Source organism: Myiozetetes cayanensis, unplaced genomic scaffold (assembly GCF_022539395.1).
Source record: "Myiozetetes cayanensis isolate MyiCay16 unplaced genomic scaffold, myiCay2020 scf2-11, whole genome shotgun sequence".
Taxonomy (NCBI): Eukaryota; Metazoa; Chordata; class Aves; order Passeriformes; family Tyrannidae; genus Myiozetetes; species Myiozetetes cayanensis.
This window is the reverse complement of record NW_026087411.1, coordinates 30365931-30380463: the sequence shown is the minus strand read 5'-3', so window position 1 is coordinate 30380463 and position 14533 is coordinate 30365931. Positions and strand designations below refer to the sequence as shown.

Sequence of the window (14533 nt, the reverse complement as noted above, 5' to 3'; positions counted from 1 at the left end):
GTGCACACAGCAGGAGAAACTGTGCCACGGGTACAACTGTTAACACTTTAAACTTGTTTTATAACAGCGTCAGACAAATTTGAAACAGCTGCTCTGTATGCTCTTCATTTCCAGCGGCAATGTCTTTTTTTTTTTTTTTTTTAACTTGCTGTAAAAGAAATTGGTGCTACTGCTGTTTACAAAATTACCCGAGCTGCACTTATGACTTCTAACTTCTGATCTTCCTGTGATTACATGGATACCATAAACAGCAAGATCAGGGTTTGCTCTACTAACGTTGGTGCCACAGCCCTGAGAAAGCTAAATGTTGGATGCATTATGGAGGGGAGCAGGCAAGGGAGAACTGTTTCCTATTTCACATTCTCTAAGAGCTTTTGTCATTGAACTACCAAATATTTTCTCATGCAGCCAAGCAATTAAGCCTCCCTGATACTGGAGTGTTTATGAGGGAATTACTGCTCATCTCAGCTGTGCTCAGAAACACCAGGTCAGAAGTCAGAGCATTGATAAACCTTATTGAGGTGCCAGGAAATACGTTCAGCTGCTGAGTCCCTGGGGCTGACATCTCCAGAGCAGTGAAGGAAAGAGCAGAAAAAGCTTATATTTAAACAGATTGCCAGGGGCAGGCACCTCTCAATTCAATGAAGAGTGAACTATTTCATATTTATACAAGATGAGAGTTTTATAATGCTTGTTTATCTGTGCTGCAGTAGGACCCAAGAGACCTAGGTGTAGATCCCTTTGTGCAAGGTATTATGAAAATGCTGAAGAGAAGACAGGTAAAGAAAACAGAAAAAGATGTAACTGTCACTAAACTTTCCATTTAACCATATTATTTTGGCCTAGGCTCCTTTTTCAAACGGAAGGATGTGTATAGTCCTTTATTTCTTTTTATCCATGTAATTTATAAACCAAGTAGCTGCAGCAAAAATGATTTGGGACTCCACTGTTAAGCAAACCTGGACACTGTGGCAGAGGAAGCAGATTGTGGGAACTGCTAAAGGAACACCCAAGGCATGAGCTCTGCAAGAGGGCACAGACTCTGCATCGGTTGCTATATTGGGAGTTGAGCAATGTGAATGCTATTACTAGATCCGCAGGTGCCTTCTTGTGTGACCCTAGGCAGCTTGTTTCACTTTTGAAAGCTGCTTTTCTCCTGGTAAAATTGCTGTAACAATGCCTACCTTTAAAAAAAAAGGGGGGGGAAGAGGGTTGGAGATCATTTGCTAAAAAGAGCATTCAAAGGCTAAGAATGGTCTTTGCTGAGTCTGCTATCCAGCATCAGGAAATGCCTAGCACAATTTGATCATCATTACACAGTCATAAGTCTCATGGTTTCTAATAATAATGAAAGTTTCAACTTATATAGAACATAGAATCATTGCATCATTTAGGTTGGAAAAGACCTTTACGACCATCAGGTTCAACGATCAACCCAGCACTGCCAAGTCTGCCACTAAATCATCTCCCTAAAGCGCCACATCTACACATCTTATAACGTCTGCAGGTTTATTTTCCTGTGAGTGATTTTAGTATTAGTCACTGCCACCCTGCTGTGTGGGGTCACTACCCACTTTTGTTTTCTAGGCATCCTCTCTCCTTTTATTAAATAACATCTAATGTTCTGATTTTTAAAGTATTTTATCTGGCGTTTTTCGACTAGCCTAGAATGTTTGTTTAATTGCACTCCAATTTTTGCATTTGTGCTTTTCAGAAATTGCCCTGGATTACACAAGAGGCAAGAAGGGTAAGTAATACATGTATGAAATAAATAAAAGTATTATTGCCTCTGGGTTAGTCATATTATTGCAAATTGCAACTGGTTGTGTTAAGAGTTTTCTCTTTCACCTTGGACCCTTCATCCAGCCATTAATTACAAATAAATGGCACTCTCTTAGTCACAGTAATAGTAACAACAGCAATTTCTCATTTCTAAAAATGCCATGCAATCAAGATTCCTTTACCAGAGTGCCCATGAGATTGTTTCCATTTGAGAGAACGAAACTGAGGCACAGGGGATTTAATATAAGAACGTCCAAGTCCCTACTCCAAATTCTGTGCTGGAACTATTGAAACTTGCCATTTAGTTTTCAAATTTAAGTTTTATGTTTCAAAAAGACACAGCTATGAAAACCTTCTAATTTGCATGACTCATAAATTGTTAATTCATGGCTGGTTTGTTTTCTTTTTGCTTTGTCAACACAAGCAGCGTTGAGAGCCAAGATGAGCTCATCTTGCCTGCTTTAATCTGGAGACTTCCTCCAAGCAGCAAAGAACTCTGAGTCGGATTCATCGCGGCCCAAGCCAGAGGCTAAGGTGCGGGCACTTCTCTCTTCAGACTGCTTGCACTGACACCTGACTTAAACTAAATGAATAAGCAAATGTTGAGATATTCAGCTGGAGCACACCCTGCTATGCCAGGTACATACAAAAACCAAGATGTGCCTTCCAAATGGAGAAAATGAGATGAGCTGTGCAGTGCAGAGAAGGCACTTGAAAGCCCGGCAGCCTTGGTCCTGATTCAGCCAGTCTTTGGGCATGGTTCAGTCACCTTTTCCGGGGTCAGATCTGTGTTGCTGACTTGCTGCAGGTTAAATGCCTTCATGGTCTGCAGCCCATGCCTTGGGCTCTAGTGAATCACCGTAATTGTTCACCTTTATCGTTAGCTACGGCTATAGCTCAGACATGTCCTCTCCACTGCCCTTTCCAACATGCTCATTTTATTTTTCAGCCTCAATACAGGTCTTAACAAGAATGAACTTCCAAAAGAAAAGATTTCACTAAGAGTATCTGCCTACTGGAGAGGAATAAAAAGTGGTGATTATTTCAATCAGTTCAAGAGTCTCTCTAACAGATTGGCATCACATGCATCACTTTTATCATTTTATGGTAATTTAGATCTCAAGATGAGAAGGAAGATGTACAATACTTGTGACATTCTCCACCTGCTCCACTTTATGGTTGTCCACACGTATCTCAGTCGGGCAATCATGTTTATAGTAAAATAAACCACCCACACACATTCTGAATATATACAGGTACAACACTTTCAAGCATATCTGTAAAAATAAAAAGGAGCACTTGAGAAACAATGGTATTTTAATTGTGTGGAGTTTTGCCTCCCAATCCTGTGAGGTCTATTACCTCATCTAATCCTACAATGGGGCCCTGCTGAGAAAGAGACAGAAGTATCTCAGTGAGAGGTTAAAACTAGACTTTACCACGAGAACATTTCCTGCATGTCCTAAGCATTTCTCCCATTAGAGAAATCTCTTTTATATTTTTTACTAAATTCTGTGTGTCCTGCTGGCAAATACCTTCTATTTTTGTTGACAATTTTGATTAAGAATGTATGGTTATGATCTGTGCCCAAATGGCAAAACTGTACACATTACATTTTTCAATTATTTCAGTGTCTGCAGCCTGTATTTTGGATGCCTTTCTCTGCATTCTCTGAATTGTCTGCAAAAAGATGCCTGGAGAATAGCTGCAGGGCCACTAGAGTCTCATTAAGAAGGATTAGCACCTTCCCCATCTCTTTCAAATATGCATAACTAAAATGACATGAGCTGTCCCTGTTGTTATGTACTTAAACTGTTGCTCACTATTCCTGTTATCAGTCTTCTCCAAGTTACCTTCCCATCACTAAATGAGTTTTTTCCCCCACCTAATGTATGTTTACAATGGATATTTGGTTCCCAAGGTTGAAACTTCCTTTGCTGTATCTGGACCATACGATGACTTTCTGTGGATGAATATTTCCAGCCTCTCCAACTACTACACTGCATATCTCTGCATATGTTTCCTAAGTGCTGTTTATGCATTGATCTGTGGATGCTTATACATTAGTTGAGAAAGCATCTGGGCTTGGACTCAGGATGCAAAAAGAAAATGTCAGTTAGCACTCAAATTCCTCAGGGGGCCAGAGGCCTGGATCAAGAGATCTCTTGGAAGAAGAGCCCACACACTGAATGGAGGCTGCGATGCCCTGTTCATGACTCTGCTAATTTTAGATCAGCTGAACCAGTTTTCTCCCTGCCAGCCTCTGAAGAAGCACTGCACAGCAGTACTTCCCTTTGCTACCACACTGCAACACAAAAATACACTTTCTGGTGGTTGCAAGTGGATGGATATGATTAGAAGACACATGACACGTATCAAAACATTACAGGGTTTAGAAAAGCAGGTACAGAACAACACAGTAAATTTTCAGGAAACAACACTGAACCGATACCTCAATAATTTAAATTTTGCATTGTTTGAACAACATAGAAAGTGACACAAATATATAAAACCAGTGTCGCAGAAGTTATACTTAAAAAAAAAAGACAAAATCCATTATTGCAAAGCACACCTGCTCCCCTGCTCTCTGTCCCATAGTATTCAACTGCACTATAATCCTTAAGACCACTATGTGTGTGTGACCCCAAGATTATTCCTCCTCTGGGCATTAGTAGTAGGCAGAGTTAGAGTTGTTCATGGATCTTCACTGTCATCATGCTTAGTATGTGTTTGCTTTGTGTAGTAATATTGTACCTAATCCCATGTTTTTCTTGTGTTTAACTTTGAATTACCACACCCCGGTAGGGTTTTTAAAAATCTGGACTGCTTGGAAAACTAGAATTTTTACATCATCCCAACATAACTTTACAAAATCACAAAAGGTTTATTTGCAATTCAGGAGCCCCTGGTGGTCTAGAGGTAAAGGCGCGGCGCTGTCACCACCGAGACCTGGGTTCAATTCCCGGTCAGGGACACTTCCGGGCTGATGGAGCTCGTTAACCCTTAATAGGCAATCCATCTACGTCCTAAGGACCTCGCTGCCACCGTCCAAGCTCGCTTGGCCCCGGCAGATGAACCTTAGGATTAAAGGGTGGGCTCAGTTCCGCGCACACTGTGTCTCACCTAAAAAATCCAGTGCGCAGGCTGGAAGGTGTAAAGACCTTCCCCGGATCTTCGCTCGCGAAGACTGGCCATTATATTTGCAATGACACAAGAATACTGAGCAGAGAGAATGCTTCTCCACGATATTTCCAATACTTGAAAGTTAATTCAGTATGAGCTTACTTCAATAGCAAATACAGACACACAACCTATTAAATCATCTTTAAAAAGCCAGTATGTACTCCTCTCTGAGGGGAATTTACAGCCTCTGGTAGTAGCACAGGCAGCCAGCACAAAAGGGAGCATTTCAATTTCCCGTTGACTTACTGGCTTAAAGGGCTGAGTTAACGAGGCTAGGGCTATTTTTTTCACGTACTCACTTCTCTGCTGCCTCAGCAGCTCAGCATTTTCCTCAGAGAGCTGTGCCAAAGGCAAGCCCTCCTGCTTCTGTCCACAGGGTAGTCTGGAGCAACAGATACTTTAGGGAGGGCGGGGACTTGGACCAGTTAACGCCCCATTTCCAGTCTCACACTCCGTGACTTTATAGCATCCAAAGTGGCTGCTGAAGAAGAGCAGTGACTGGTTGAGCTACTGAAGTATTAATCGGGCCCACTTAATGCATCAGGCAGGAGTCAGTCATCCCCAGACTCTACGGGTTTAATAAAACCACCATCATTAGCAAACTGGCACAAATTAGCCTCTTCAAAGGAAGTCTGTCCCCACGATTTCAAATAAATTCCAAAATTTCATTAAAAAGTTTAAAGCTTGTACGTATATGTATTTTGTTATTACCTTTCTTCTGTCATGAATTAATTTGATAGTAAATTCTTTAAGAACATTAATATTAAAATCAAAATATCTTTGGCAGAATTAGATGTTCACAAAAATCTACGTACTCTGGACTTTGCTAAAGATGTTTATTATTTTCAATGTTTAATAACCTTGATTTTAAGTGCAAAGTAGAAATCAAAGTATAAAACGGGTAACAGCACGTCAGAAATACATCAATATTCCACCGTCTTTATTGCCACACCGGTATTTTTCCACACATTTTCTACTCAGATTAGAAAGCGATTTCTAGCAGGGGGGGTCAGCAATATTTCCTCTTCTGAGACAAAACCAAGATACAGTGAGTGCGGGACTGCAACTTGCTCAATACCACTGGCTAAACCAGTACCAGAAGTACAATCCTCATTACTCAGCCCTCAAGTCCAGATGCTGAAAATTCCCCTCTCCTTTCCCGTCCGTCAAGGGGCGGCAGCCAGTAGTCACTGAGCCCGCTGTGCTCTTCACCCCCCTGCCATGCCTTACCTCCTGCAGGCCCCAGAATGGGGCCAGCACATGCCAGCCGGAGCGGCCCTGCCTTCTCCCGGCTCCAGCCAGCCCTCAGCTCAGCGTCCTCGAGCAGCAAGTGGTGTTTGCCACGAGCGAGGGAAGCCTCGGGCACGTCACACACCTACACGGCTTTATTTCGGACCGACGGAACGCGGGGACGCGCATCTACACAATAAGCCAGAAAAGAGACGGCCGCACGTCGCCCTTAGGGCCCTCCAGGCCTCCCTCCAAGCGGAGCCCCGGGCCAGTGAGTCCCGGTCCGCGCCTCGCACAGCACCGGAGCCCCTCAGAGCTCAGAGACCCCGAGCGCGGACAGCCCGCCCCCCCCGGCCCACTGGGCTGTCAGCGGCCAGGACGAGTGAAACACGTTCAGTGTCCCGGTGCGCGAAGCCGCTCCCGGTGAGTGGGAGCCCCGGCAAGTCCCGGCCCGGCCCCCCGGGACGCGCTCCCACCGACTTCCGCGTCGGGGCCCCTCTGCGCATGCGCGGCGAACACCGGTACCCCCACCCCGCCGGCCGTCCCTGGCTGTACCACTGTGCGCCCAACGTGTGGGTAGAGGCAAAATAGGGCAGCGGCTCCAGGTAGCTCCGCGGACCTCAGCTCCGCCTGAGACTCCTCCCAGAGAAGCCTATTCCCGAGCTTATGATAGCCCTCCAAGCTCACTTCTAACCTAGTTCCCGCATTCCATCCAACCTCACCCCCCCGGGGATGTGCTATGGTATATGCCGCTCCCAGCTGATTCAGTGGCTTGACGAAACCATCGCGCCCAGGACGGGGGGAGCCAAGGTGCCGGAGGGGGACACGCATTGTTGCGCCAGGGGCCGAGCGGCGCTCCGGGGACGGCGAGCGCGCCCCGCTGCGGCACCGGGGCGGTCACCGGCACCGGCGGGCGGGCGGCGCCGCCGCACGGAGCTCCGCGTCCCCGTGCCGCCGCGTCCCCTCTTCCCGGCGCGCCCCGCCGGCAGGGCGCGGCCGGGCCCCCCCGCGCCCTCCCCTCCGCCGCCTCCCTAGTGGTGCCGCCCGGCTCCAGCTGACCGGCCTGGAATCCCGGCCGGGAGCCGCGCGCCCCCGCCCGCCGCCGCCCCGCGCCCCGGCCCCGCCATGGGAGACGCCGGCAGCGAGCGCAGCAAGGCGCCCAGCCTGCCCCCGCGCTGCCCCTGCGGCTTCTGGGGTGAGCCGGGCCCGGGCTGGGCTGGGCGGGCAGCGACGGACGGACGGACGGAGGGAGGCGGGCGGCCGGGCGAAGGGCGAGGCGGGGGGGCCCCGGCTGGGCTGGGGCTGGGGGAGAGGGGCGCCGTGCCGGGTCGTAGTCCCGCACCCGGGCCAGAGGCGGGGGCCGAGGGCACAGCTCGCCCTGGGGCGGGGGCGGCCGCGGGCCCGTGCCGGGCGGGCCGCAGGGGTTGCCCCCCCGGAATAGGGTGTGTGCCGATCCCCCCCCCGCCTGTGGCTGCCGCGTCCCGGGGGGCCCGGCCGGGGTGGCGGCTCCGGGCTCGGAGACAGCGGGTGCCCCGGGGGGTGGTGGCTGCGATGTCCCCGGGCGCGGGGGGGTGCCCGGGCCGCCCGCGGCCCCCCCGCCGGTCGGGCACCGCGGCCTTCCCGGCAGCCCGGCGGGGGAGGCCCGGGCGCTCCCCCAGGCACGCAGGGTTCCTGGAGCGGCCGCCCCTCCTCTGGGGCTGCGGGCTGCGCTCCGGGGCCTGCCTGCGGCTCCTCACAGGCGCAGATGAGTAATGCGGGCCCCTGGCTGCCCTGCCGGGTGTCCCTGACACATCCCTGCCCTGCGCCCGGGGACGGGCAGCTCTCCCTGCAGTTCGTGCAGGGCAGCGTAGCTAATAAGGGGAAAAGGCTAAGGACAAAAACATGCTTCTTTCTCCACCTCACGAAGGCGAGGAGCTTCTTTATCGATAAGGTCCTTGTTAGCTGTTGCCTGATTCCCTTTTAGGAAGAAGGAAGTAGGGGTCATTCCTATTTGGCTAAGGTGAAAAAAAAAGAGTAAACCCGTTCCTTGCTAAACTACCACTTGTAGGGTCGTGTCTGTTGAAGATGTTTCCATTAGTGTTTTTTTGTTGGTTTTTTTTTTAAATCAGATGTATCATGGCAGATGGTATACTGGCAGATATGATCATAAAGTGTCTTTAGTGTCTATCACACAAACATTAGTCCCTAATGTTCTTATTTATGGAAAATTCAAAGAATATGTGACTAAATAGACTTCTGAGTGCCCACCTGAGATTTACACTTGTCTATGATTGTACTGTCTTGGGATTTATGTTGTGCAATTTAAGGTACTCTGGGGAAGTGGAGGCTGAGAGAAAAGAGGTGCAATAAGAGTGATTTAGTGATGTCACTGTGCATTTGGTTGGTTTATTGAAGTGGCAGGATTTTAAATGAAATCCCATTTTTGAGTTATGACAGAAGCCTGAACTGCAACAAATGCCATGGCCCTGTTGGGAGTGATCTTGCAAGACAGATTATAAATATATAGTAAATTATTTTGTTCATTTTTGTTTTGTTAGGCCTCCATATTTGGGCCTGATATTTTCTGTAATGTAGTGGAAAGAAGTTTCTGCTGTCTCTAATGTAGTGTACTGACTTTTGTAACGTGATATTGATGGGAGAGTTGTAGAAAGTTGAAAGTGAACTTCTTCTTTGGGCTGAACTTTTTGGCTAGTTCAACGTGTTGTGATAATGAGAAAAAAATCTGGTGCTTTGTGTTCAAGGATCTGCTTCATAGTGACAGGAGACTCTCAAGAAAACCCACTGCCTTTAAAGCTGATTTATTTTTTTCTTTTTAAACATGTTTCTCTGAAGGAGATATCCAAATGGTATTTTTTTGCCCTCCCCTTTTTTTCCCTCTTCAGAATGTCATCCAGGCAGTGTTGTTTTTTGTATGATAATTTTGAAAGACAGCACTCTGGAAAAACCCTCATTTTTTCCACCGATACAGTGAATAATCTGTTTTTTGGTCTCTCTAAGTGTCTGCCAGGTACATTTCAATACAGAGTGGCAAACTACATATCTATTTTTCCACTTAAAAAAACCCAAAAAACAAACCAAACCAAAACAAAAAACCAAACCCCCAAACTGTGCTGTAAATTTCCAGAGTTGGTTGTACTTCTCAGTCCTGAAGAAACTCAAGTGTCTACATGACTTTATTTACCTAGGCTTGAATAGATCTTCTGGTAAATCAGTGCAGATATGCCCTTCTCATTAAGTTGCATTGTCAGGAGTTCTTTAAGAGGTTACAGTTTTATACCAGCTTTCTAAAGAAAGTAAGTCATGATAACAAAAAGACTGATATTCATCTGAAGTTGAAATTCTGCTCTAGGTGTCAGCTAGGGTTATTACCAGCAGCATTTCTTAAGACAGTGTCTTATCTGTGACTTTCATGACATCTTTATGTCTGTCAGCTCACGTTTTGGAACAACAGGAGCAGGACATTTAAAGCTATGAAAAGTTCTGAAACTTGTAATTTAATGTAGTAGTTTCCATTAAATTTGTAAATAAAGTAATGTAGAAGAGTAGTATTTCTTTATATTTCCTGGACCCCATCAGTCTGGTGGTTGAGAATCTTTTCATAATTCTTCTTGAGTGAGCCCAAGCCATGTAGGCAGCAGAACCAGCTCTGTGTCGGGGTGAAACAATAAGGTCTAGATTTTATGAAGTATAAAAGATGATGCCTTTTTTTTTAAATCGATTTTATGTGATGCTTAGCAGGACATACTTTCTTCAGTAAGCCACAAAGATGGGAAACATGAAGGAAAACACTGAAAGAAGCATTAAAATGGAAGTAAAGTGTGGGTTTCTGTGCTAAAGCTTGCCTATTGGTGAACAGGGATAGAAGCAGCTCCTGAGACACGTTGATAGTGGTGGCATGCAAAGAGATTAAAGGAGCAGACTTTAGTATGTACTGCGGCATTGAAGTTGGAGGAGTTTCTTTTTTTGAAAGACTTGGGTTTATATTAGAAATTCAGATCCTGTAGGTTTCAGGAATCTCTAGAGACTGGAAAACTACTAAACTCTTGATGTTTCAAGATCTGAGAGACTGAAAAATGAACAGCTGAAAGAAGAGACTTGAGTGAGACTGCTAAGGACTTCTGAAACATCTGCTTAAGGTCAATGGCTAACGTTTGCTTACCTTTTGTTGAAGATCATGGAATCCATCCTTAGACCAGCAGACTTGCTCTTCTTTTTAGGCTGTCCAGTCTGCAATTTCTGCTCAAGTAAAGTTCAGATGGAGTATTGAGATAATCTTTATATTTTACAAAATAATTATGGTTACCCAGATAATCTCAACTGGGAAACCACATCAGTATTCATGTTATTTATGAAAAATTCACATAACTTACTGTTTGGAAATATTTTGCTCCAATTTCTTCCTGTTTTTATATGTTAAACTTCAGTCAGTTGTAACTATCTCGCTTTCTTAGTGTAAAAAGATTGGAAAGGGTGCAGTATGCAAACTTTTATTTTAGGTTACTTCATCTAGAGTTTATGCTGTGATTAAATTCTCCTTGTTATCATCTTTAAAAAATTCTGTCTTATTTTCCTGATTAACAGACCAGAGAATCATAGAATCATACAGTCATGTAATGTTGTGTTTTTTCTTAGACTAGTGGATTTCAGAACCTGTTTGCCTTTATGGTGTATATTAACTCAGAGTTGAAGATTTTATAAGTACATTAAAATATTGCTGTACATATTATATTCCAGTTAAGCCTTTTTGCTTATTAGAGATGAGGCATGATTCTTTAATGACCCACATGTTGGCAATTTCCCTTTGGCTTTTAAAGGACTCTGTGAAAATTTCGCATGTGTGTAGCTCACTGGAGGGCTGGGGCTGTTACTGTTAAATGGTTATATTCAGAAAAGAGAAAATATTCCTTGGCTGGTAGAAGCGTATTCTGTGACAGGAGTATTTCAGAGAGGATAATAATTTTACAATTCTACTTGCACCGTAGTGACTGCTGCTTATCTTTCTTATTGTCCAGACTGATACTATACCATTGCATTCAGTGCCTTAGAACCACAAAAGAAGGAAATATGTTAATGGACATAAAACAAATGAATTCCATTCTTGAAATGGTGGCAGCCAGCAGGAAGTTGATTGAAAACACAGTATGATTATTTTCATCTCATCTTAGTTCTGGCAACTATAAGGTACTGTAGTCAGCTAAAAGTGATGGCAATATTTGAGGACATGGCCAGCAGGGGTTTTGCAGGATTACCATTTGTTCTACCTTTCTCTGACACTGCATGCATCATACGTGTGATGAGACATTGTGCCCCAAGCATTCTGTGCAGGCCAAATTCAGAGTTTATTCCTGAGTCTGGATTTTCCAGTTACTTATGTATCATCAGGCCCTTGCCATGCCAATCTGGCTCTTTTTTCAATTTTGTTTGCTAAAATTAAACATTTGATCAAACAGTGAATCATTTAACATAAGCATGATTAGTTTGTGACTGTATATCACCAAAGCTTGCTTTTAGCTTCTAAACAAACAGTGATTATATATATGCCATTTAGAAGCCTCTTCTCTGACTAGTCTTTTCTTTCCTTATTTTTGGTGATTACAGCTGTTCATTCCATATAAACTCTCAGTGACGGTCCTTTTAATAAATATTGTCTAATCTCATGGGCTGTGTAGGTCACTATGAACGCATAATATCTTCCTAAACCTAATTTTGCTTTTACCCCTGTTGCAACCTCACATAGATGTTCCTAAATGAGGCTTGAGTAAACTATTAAAATATGTATCTTTCCCTCTGAGAATTAGTTTTCACTGGGCTTGTGTCATGCAGTTCCTTAGCCAGGCTTTCACTGCCTGGCACATTGGATCAGATGCTGGAATAAGCAGTGAATTTGTCAGTTTATGTGAGACAACGTATATGCTACCAAATAGGTTATAGTTTATTAGACCTCAGTATCAACTGAGGTCTTGGAGTAAATAGTGAGCAGTGAGAGTCCCATAAGCTGCTTTGGAATAGTTGTGTGGGAGTAGAGCTGTCTGAGGGCACGATTTCTCTGCAGTTACATGTCAATTGTTCCATCTAAAATAATAAATTGATTTAAATCAAGAAATTAATGACGCTTGTATTTTAGGAAGGGTAATTCTTTCTACCTTATACAAGACTTAAACAATTTTTTTGTGAGTAAGATAGAAGCTTGTTTGCATTTATTTATTACAAATGTTTATAGGCCACCTATGATAGGAGACTGTAGTTGGTTGGAATTTGTCTGCTGTGGTCTTTGTGCTTAATTTCAGTCTTAGGTTAAGACTAAAAATACTTGAATATTGTATTTTTTGATGTTATTCGTGAACTTATTTAATACTCTGTCAAATTCTTGCATAAAAGAACTTGAAGCAGTTTATAGTTAAAGCCAGCATTGACTGCTGTAATAATACGTCTACTGGCGTGTTGCACGAATAGAAGTGAAAAATTATTTAACTGACAGAAACAAAGAGTGTGATGAGAAATTGATTTATTTACTAGCTTTCCTATGAAGTGCTACAGAGGATGATGAGGGGACTGAAATTACGTACTTGGATCTTAATTTTAGAAGATACTGAGAATTATGAGACATAGAGAAGCTTCTGTCTGGGGAGAGAGTGGTGATGGGAAATTGAACTTTGTCATGTTCCCTGCTTGAATAAGAATATACAGAATAAAGAATGATAAAGAATTGTGATTTCCCTCAGTCATAATATAAGTAGAAGAGCATCTCAACTGAAGTCCAAAGACAGAAATTTTTTACGCTTTTTTTTTGTAGAGTGAGCAATTGCCTCTTGCATCCGCAGTTGCAAGGTAACACATTTTTGCTAAGTTTTCCATTTGCTGCAGGAGCTTACCTTGTGAAATGGGGGTTATTGGCACTCGAAGTAAAAGCAGATGAACTGGATTTAATACTTTAACTGTAATAAGCTCTTTTCTAGGAATGTGAAAACAATGCTTTCTTTTGCAGTACTAATAGAATAGACAAAACAGAAAGGAGATTTTGGTTTTTAATGAAAACCAGCTGTTCTGGATCAGAGCAAAGATACATCCAGCCCTGTTTCTGATTTAGGTGATAAGTGATGCAGAGGGAATAAGCATGAGGACAGAGCAAGCATGCACTGATGCTTATCTTGGTATACCTCCTTTGCTTCTGGCAGTCAGACATAAGGTCGTCCTCTGTTTTATAGATTAACAGCTTAGTAGGTCTTACCTATTTTTCAATAAATTTGCATAATGAATTGGTGAATCCATATTGAATCCAGTCCTGCAGCAAGACATTCCATAAGTTAACCATTCTGTTTATGGGGAAAAAAAAGTAAATTTTTTTTGTCTTTAATCTTGCTGTGTGATAATTCTGAGGAGTGAATAAATTCAAACAGCTGGTGTATGAGGGTGTTTTATTTAAGAAGATCCAAAAATAGGCCTTCTTGATTAAAAATGTCTGTTAACTTACTCAGAGCAGCCAGAATTTGAGGAAAACCCCCTCTTGCTTCAACCATGACTTTATTCAAAATCTTTGTATAAAAATTTTATAATTGTAAATGGGTACTGTGCTAATTATAGATTGGCGTATCCAGCACCTTTTAATCTAATTGTAACTTCCTCCTCAGTCAGAATGAGATTCATTGTCATAGCTGCTGTTCTTACAAGTGGAACAAATAAGAAGTAGATTGTGCCCTGCTTTTTGGAGCTTAGAGGAGTTCAAAGTTACTGTGTCTAGGTCACCTTCCAGGTTTCTTTCTGTCTTCCTATGAGACAGTATCTTCTCCATATCTTCTGTAAACTGTGATTAGTCAAAGGTATTATGATTTGGGCAGTGCTGACGATTATTCCACAGTTAGTGCTATGAAATATCTGCCGTAATGCTAACTAGTAAAATGTTGGTTGTGTGGTACCATAGATATTTTTTGTATGTTGTTTCATTTCATTGAAGATGCTCTGGTTTCTCCAAAGTCTCTAAGGGTAAGCCCAGTTTGTTAGAGGTTATAAAATAGGTATTAGTTTTAGGGAAATACTGATGCTGATTTTAATTGTATAAATTTTAAACAATTTACCACTTCTTTGGAAATTTGATGGTAATGTTGCTGCTGCGTGTTGGAGAGCTGTTGAAGTCTCAAACTGGTGGAAGCCTTGTGACCCAGTATTTCTTTTAAGGTGTTGAAATCAGTGAAGCAAAATATTAATTAGAGAGAATGATCCTTGATGGATATATTTATTGGAGATGTCTGGTTTTGACTTGAATGTTTTCACTAATATGCTGTGCCACTACTGGATTTGAATTTATTTTTTTTTAATTAGGAGTTAGTGCATATAAATAGAC

The 14533-nt window shown here is 43.3% G+C and overlaps 1 protein-coding gene across 1 annotated transcript in view; it reads left to right on the top strand.

Moving 5' to 3' along the window:
- Positions 1-7259: 7259 nt before the first annotated feature.
- The window catches only part of ZFAND3 (zinc finger AN1-type containing 3), a 135962-nt gene continuing 128688 nt past the window's right edge, over positions 7260-14533 (top strand). Inside the window, exon 1 of the mRNA XM_050316245.1 lies at positions 7260-7391. Within this exon, the coding sequence (XP_050172202.1) occupies positions 7321-7391 (71 nt within the window). The 5' untranslated portion in view covers positions 7260-7320. The remainder of the gene's footprint in view (positions 7392-14533) is intronic.